This window comes from Natrix helvetica (genome assembly GCF_964273705.1).
Source record: "Natrix helvetica genome assembly, chromosome: 5".
In the NCBI taxonomy this organism is placed as follows: domain Eukaryota; kingdom Metazoa; phylum Chordata; class Lepidosauria; order Squamata; family Natricidae; genus Natrix; species Natrix helvetica.
The window spans coordinates 45,236,024-45,243,655 of NC_138551.1; the positions used below are offsets into that span (position 1 = coordinate 45,236,024).

At 36.3% G+C, this 7,632-nt stretch overlaps 1 protein-coding gene across 2 annotated transcripts in view; it reads left to right on the forward strand.

Annotated features, from left to right (window-relative positions):
- The window catches only part of TRA2B (transformer 2 beta homolog), a 29,978-nt gene extending 25,070 nt beyond the window's left edge, over positions 1-4,908 (forward strand). For both annotated transcript variants that reach the window (XM_081953498.1, XM_081953497.1), the window contains exons 7-9: positions 1,988-2,044; positions 3,120-3,193; positions 4,544-4,908. In XM_081953498.1, the coding sequence (XP_081809624.1) occupies positions 1,988-2,044; positions 3,120-3,193; positions 4,544-4,554 (142 nt within the window). In that variant the 3' untranslated portion in view covers positions 4,555-4,908. The remainder of the gene's footprint in view (positions 1-1,987; positions 2,045-3,119; positions 3,194-4,543) is intronic.
- Positions 4,909-7,632: the final 2,724 nt, after the last annotated feature.

Genomic DNA, 7,632 nt, shown 5'->3' on the forward strand with positions numbered 1-7,632 from the left:
TGTGCCCTAGGCTGATTGAGACTAAAAAGAATTTTGATAAACCTTCATTCATAGCCCTCTGCAGCTGAATTCTAAAGAAGGGAAATTCTGTTTTGGATCTTGTTTTGGATAAGAGTGATTTCCAATTATACAAAATGTAGAAGTGCTTAAAACTGCTTATTTATCATTTGCACTGATACCTCACCAACAGTTGTTTGAGTATGAGAGTATTGCTTATATTCTATTGTGTGGGTGTGTGTATACCAAACTATTGGTTATATTCATACAGATAGAATAAAGTCATCCTAAAGCAGTAGTTATTGCCAAGGAAATACACATTTTTCTACATGCTTTTATCATTTTTAATATTGTAAGCTTTCCAGTGGCTTGTATTTGAGATGGGCAGCCCTATAAATCTAAACAGAATTGATTTTCTGTTTGCAAGGGTTGTGATAAAAGCCAGCTCATGGATACTGTGACTGAATTTTTCAGCTATATATTAATAAATATTCAAAAAAAAAGTTATGTCTAAATATGTCCAAATAATAGAATGTGCCAACATAATATTTATAAGAAAATGCTTTAATATTTGGGGTTCTTTAGTTTAGAAAAAAGGCAACAGAGTGGATATAGGTAGTTTTTGCCTAACAACCATAATTAGGATTGGAACTTTTGTAGCTAACTGAACCAGTCATTAGCGGGATTGGTCATTAAGTGCCACTTAGCAATGGCAGTTGTATTAATCCCAGTTGCGGTTGTTAGGGGAACTCGCACCTCTCCTGTCCTTCCACAAGAGACCAGCAACTCCCTTGTCAGCAGTGAGAGGAAGGAGATGGCGAAGGTCAGCTGGGAAAAATAAATGTAGGTAGAGTGAAGTGCAGAATAACCAAAGGGGCAGAGATTGGGGTGAGGGTGGGGGCTGACAGGGAATGTTGAAGTGCATATTGCAGTCATAAATGTAGGCAGGCACCCAAATTTTCATCACACAGTCTCTGGATGAACAGTTAAGGAGGATTACCAGTAAAATCAGGCATGGTGTAGAAAAATAGGGCAGAGTTTTTCTCCCCTTAAAATAATTAAGGCCAGGACTTTTAAAAGGAGACTTGACAGATTCATGGAAGATCAGGTTATGAGTTGTTTGTGATGCTGTTGTTTACTGCCTCCTGAATCATAGGTTATACGCCTTAAATATAGGTAATCCTTGATTTATGACTACAACTGAGCCCAAAATTTATGTTGCTTAGCGAGACATTTGTTAAGTGAGATTGCCCTCTTTTACGACCTTCCTTGCCACTTTTGTTAGCTTCCCCATTGACTTCTCTTGTCAAAAGGTGATCACATGATCTCTGGGCATAGCAACCATCATAAATATGAACCGGTTAGCAAGCATTTGAATTTGATCACAAGGCCATGGGGATGCTGCAACAGTTGTAAGTGTGAAAAATGCTCATAAGTCACTATTTTTGGTGCCGTTGTAACTTTGAACAATCACTAAATGAACTGTTGTAAGACGAGGGCTACCTGTATTGCTTGCTGGAGTTAACAGTTGACGTTATTGCTGTCCAGTTCAGGCATAATCATCTTTCCTCATATATCCACTTGGACACCAAATATTGGGTCAAATAAATTTACAGCCAGATTCAGCAGGATTCTTCTGTTATTCTTACAAAGTATTCCAAGCTCAAAATACCCCATTCAAACTTAAAGCAATTGTCCTAATTTAAGAAAGGGGCTTTTTGAAGGATGAAAATTTCTGGGATAGTTGGAACAGCATTGGAACATTTAATTAAAAATAGAATATCTGTGTTGAGCTTGAAACAAAGGATTTAGGATTCATCACACTTTCTGTTCAGAGCATTTTGTTGCATCAGTGGCTGTTGCTATTATGCAGTTAGTTTTATATTTTCTAATTCCAGGACTTTTTTTCCCTACATTATTCCTTTATATCAGTTATTTGTATTTTGTCATTTTAACAAAACGTTTTAAAAATGTTCTTATCCTTTCACAGAGGAGGCGGAGGTGGAGGAGGATGGCGAGGTGCCCAAGATAGGGATCAGATGTACAGGTATGTTGAAGGATTTTGATGATTTTTTAAAAATGCAACCAATTGTGAAATGGGAAACTTTTTTGGACAGTGGTAAATATTCTATGTGGAGGGGTATCCTTAAAGCCGATACTGGTGAATGACTTATTCACCAGTGCTGTTTTACCCGGAATATTTCCAAATAAATATTTTGATCTAGCTATATTAAGAAGTGGAGACAGATCATTGTTACATCTTATATTACAAGATTGAAGTAGTCATTTTAGTTAAAACACCTACGTGATTCAAAATGCTATTTTGCCACATTTAAAATTAAAATGCATTATATTGAGCAATCTTATCATTTCCAATTTCCAGTTGTAATTCATGTATATGCTACTCAAGTAATGTTAATTCAAATGCAGTAGCAATAACATTACTGTTTGGGCTAAAAACTAGCTTTAAAGTTAACATAACTTTCTTCCTGGCTTATCTGATTTGATGTCTACTGTACAATATTACTAAGCAGATTGCAAAAATAGCAGCATTTAATAATAACTAGACAACTGGTGCCCCTTTGCGTCATCTTTCCAGAAGATATTTTCTTACCTAAACAGAAAAAGAATGACCAAGGATGGACAAAAAAGCAGTGGGAGCAGGAGCGACTTCCAACTTCCTGCCAGCTTTCCTATTAAGTTTCTTTGTAGAAATCTGGCAGGGAGCATTGGAAATCCATTCTCCTTCCTTAGGAGGAGGTAAGTGGCTGAGAAAATGGAAATCACACCACTCTATAGAGCAGCCAGTAGCACTGGAGCAGCTACAACTTTTCCAAATTTCATTGTCTCAGTCTTTGGGTGCATTCTGTAGGTTAGACCATTTGAGGAACCTGGGTTCAAAAATCGTTACCCTATGATGTACCATTTCCCCCAGTTAAAAGATCACAATGAGAGTTTTAGTAGTAAATAGATACATGAACTAGTAGATTTGAAACATCCATGATGATCCAGTATTCTTGTGTACTGTCCTTGATATATGTAGCTATCAAGGTTATTTGTAGCAGTGCAAGTTAGTAGGTATGTCCATATGCACATCATCACTGTCACATTTTTTTGTGCAGGAGAAGATCACCATCTCCATATTATAGCCGAGGGGGTTATAGATCCCGTTCCCGGTCTCGATCCTACTCACCTCGTAAGTAACAAGTTGAGTTGAATATAATTTTGCCATTACAGGCCAGTAGAGTTAATGCGGGCCATAGCAGTATATAAATATAAACCTATAGTAAACTCCTTGAACTAAGAGCTGTGCAAAGCATTTGAAAGCTAAGCTTACAAAGAGTAATACAAGCAAAGAGCTGAAGCTCTGCTCTCAAAGAGACCAGCTACATCCCTCAGAAGCATATTCATACCAAAACAGATGGTAGGCAAGTGGGGACAGAATTTAGAGTTGCCTGCTTTAATCTTTTGATGAGTAGTGTTGCCCTAACAAGTTTTGCAAAGCATTTCTAGAATACTGAGTCACAAAACTCATTTGTCCCCTGCTGATTTCATTATCTCCATTATCTTCAGTTATTGAAAACAATGTTTATCAGAGCTTTGAATTAATTCAGTTGTATCCAAATGAAATCAAGCAGTAGTTTTATTAGTTGGAGGCCGATTTTTTGCACAAGAAATCCTCAGAACGTAATTGGGGAAAAACTTAACATTTGCCCTTAATTGGACAGTGAATTAATCTAATATTTTTAGAAAGTATAATTGATTTCTGTTCCTGTTATTTAAAAAAAAAATCTCAGTTGTGTTTTCTGTTTTTAAAAAAACCAGATACATTACTGCTAAGTGTTTGTCTGTTTTCAAGCAACCTCCTGCTCTCAGTTGTCTTCACCTTGATACAGAAATGTTCTTTTGGAAAGAAAATATTTTAACTATTAAATTAATCAGTGTATCTTTTACTATGAACCCCATTGTTATATGTACTTGTACAAGGGTTCCTAGGTGGCATAGTGAAAATTTTAGACCTATATTCTTGATTCAAATGATACCTCAATAAACAGAATATGTTGTTGGAATAACACACCAACAAAGTCTGTTTTCTTGGTTAAATTTAGATTCATTTTAAAATTAATCATTAAAAAGTAATATTTTAAAGAGACCCTTTGGATCCAGATAGAAATTTATACTGTTACTGAATTGCATTAAGTTAAATGCATAAACCCATTTTGCTTTTGAATATGCAGGCATGATTCAAAGTCTGCTTGCATTGTATCATTTCTTGCAATGTATCACAAATATTCTCTAGATTACCAAAATATTTACAGAACAGTAGGAAATGCCACAGCAGTTTATTAATCCTCTCCTCTTTATTAGCATTCACATTTTGCAAACAGGAGAGGAAATCTGAATCTATGCATAAGGGGAAAATGCCTCCAGCAGTTTTCCAATATTCTGTATTATTTCTCCAAATTGTATACTTTATAAACTAACAATGTCTTTTGACAGAATTACCAAGATTCAAAATTCTAACTGGCTTCTTTCTGCATTGCAGGTCGCTATTGAAGTGAAAAAATGAAGACTTTATAGCTGCAAACACTGCAGTGTGATTGCATACTTGTTATTTTTGTTCAGTTGAATGGTGCCTAGTGAATTAGGTGACTTTTACACCTTTTATGGAGAATATTTTGGTGAAGTTTTAAGGTGTTGTACCATTCTGCATATTTGTGTAGTTGGTGCTTTGTTCAGAATTGTGTTTTTGAGAAGAGTATGTCTTTCGCATGTGTTTAGTCTGAACTTTGCAGAAGGATTTCTGTTATCTAAATTCTTCGAGTTTTTTTCAGTTTCTAGGGTATTTTGAAGATCAAAACCTGTGTAAGATGCGTTGAAATGGTGGCATAATAAACATTTTTTACTTACTTTGAAGTTTGTATCTCTTATTTAGTCAAAATGCAATCAGAAGGGGAAAAGTGATATACAAATTTGGATTGGTAACTAATTTTATGGCAAGAATCTGCTAATGTAGGTGAAAAGACTGGAAAATTGGTATGTGTTTTTGCAGGTTTATGGAACAGACTGCAAAGATAAACCTAAGATCTTAAAAATTGATGGCCAATAGTAATCCAGGAGCATATATTTAATGTGATCATAAATCATTTTGAAGCTAACACGAGTTATCTAGCAGGTTAACCTAATAATATTTTATGTCTAGAAAACTTACTTAAAAAGTGGCTGCCCCTGTGTTTTGTATAACAGTACAAATGTATGACTTAATATTTGTTCATCTTTCTGTGCTGAAGGGAAGTACATGCCTCCAGAGCAATCATCATGTATCCTGGTAGCAGTGACTGACTAGTGCTTGCAGTCTCATTCCAGTTTATTTATAAGGATGCAGGAAGATAATGACACCTTATGTTTCCAGTCATGTATTTTATGAATGAGTTAATTTCTCATCACAATGTAAGACATGAAATAGTTGACCAAGATTTGACTGTTGCTCCCATTAACAAACTCATTCTTTGTTTTCACCCAGGGTATAATTAAGTTCAGTTTCTGCATTATCATTAATATTTTCTCTATTATCAGTTTCAGATTTGTTCAAACCACATATTTTTCCTTGTTTTTGTTATCTATTTAAATAAAAAAACTTACCTTTTTTATGAATTGGTCTGCGGAATATATATATATATATATATACATGCTGGTCTTGTTGTATTCGGGTCTTTTCCCGTGTAAGATTGAAAAGACCCAAATACAACAAGACCAGCATACCTACCCCTGTGAAAATCAGCCATTATAACATCTAAAGCAGTGGTTCTCAACCTTCCCAATGCCGCGACCCTTTAATACAGTTCCCCATTTTGTGGTGACCCCCAACCATAAAATGGGTGTCTCAGTTCCTAAGACTGTTGAAAATATGTGTTTTCCGATGGTCTTAGGTGACCCCTGTGAAAGGGTCGTTCGACCCCCGCAAAGGGGTCCCGACCCACAGATTGAGAACCACTGATCTAAAGTATCCTGATCAGAAGGCTTTGTACAATCAAAACAATATATTTGATACTGGAAAGAAGAGTCATTGCATGCCAAATATTTATATTTTTATATTTATAGAGAAGGGAATATATGCAGTTCAGCGTTGAACTAGCTCAAGGATGAACTACTCTATTTTTCAGAGTATAAGACACACACACACACCCCAAAAGAGGGTGGAAATCTGGGTACGTGTTATACACTGAAAACAGCATTTTTGGCCTCCCGACATCCCGCCCCACACATCTTGTTTTTCGCAAAAATGGATGCACCATGCCCAACAAAAAACGTTTTCACAAAAAACTGGGCATGCATAGGGTTTGAGAGTCCTGCAGAGTGCTCCCTGGGCCGGGGAGGGCAAAAACTTTTTTTTTTTTAATCTCTTCAAAATCTTGGTGCATCTTATAGTCCGAAAAATACGGTATGCCAAAAAATCCACAATTCAACCCAGAGCTTTATTTATTCGGGGGACATGTCAGAATTGGAAGAATTCCAAATTGCTATTAAGAGGATCACATCACACCATTCCAAAGTCTCCTGATCCAAATAACTCTTTTGGGAAGCAAGGATATAATGTTTTTTCCTTTTGAAATTCCAGTGCTGCTAACACTATCCAAGTGCCACCAGAGGGCAGTCACCACCATTTCAAAGCGAATATTTATAGCTTGCCCTTCTGCTTCAGGTGCTGTTTTCTCTGCCACCCACCCTGCCCCTAAAATGAGAACAGTGAGAACACTTTGTGTTCTTAGACTTGTATCCCACTTTCAATGACTTGAAATGACGTACATAAAATTCTCTCCTGTCATTTTGTCCCATAGCAACAATCTTGTGAAGTATACTTGCCGATAAGAAACAAAAAAGCTCAGTAGAGTTGTTAATTATGTATCCAGTTGATATAAACACAAGGAGAATCCTCAAAATCCTGTTTCATGCAAAAAATAACACGCTTTGAAGGAGTAAAATTAATGCAAATTTAAACATTTCTTAGTGAGTCAGAATGCAATCTTTTAGACAAAACTAGATTTGCTAATCTTTAGTATCTACTATAAATCTAATTTCCTCAATTGGATAGGAAGGATGAATAATTTAATGTGGAGATTCAGATTGAATATTGCCATGCCCATCTTTTGGAGTTATTTTGTGTCGCTTCTTCATGGGCAATGATCTCTGGATATCCAAAAGAGATTTTCAAATGGATGACTCGGATTTTGAGAGTTGAAGTCCATAAGTCATCATAGGTGCCTTAGTGGAGGCTTCTGATCAGAAAAGAGCAGAAAGTCTTGCTAATGGAATTCTTTCTAGAACAGGGGTGTCCAAACTTGGCAACTTTAAGACTTGTGGACTTCAACTCCCAGAATTCCCCAGCCAGCTGGCTGGGGAATTCTGGGAGTTGAAGTCCACAAGTCTTAAAGTTGCCAAGTTTGGACACCCCTGTTCTAGAGGGAGGGGCCAGAAGGTTCTGTTCAGAGCAGAAATTAAGTTTTCCAAACCAACTTTAATTCCAAATTCCCCAGCACTAAATCTCATACTTCTGGATTATTTTTCTCCCATCTTCCAATTCAAGGAAACTAAATTTATGACAGCAATTTAGTGAGGAGAGGATGATCTCACTAT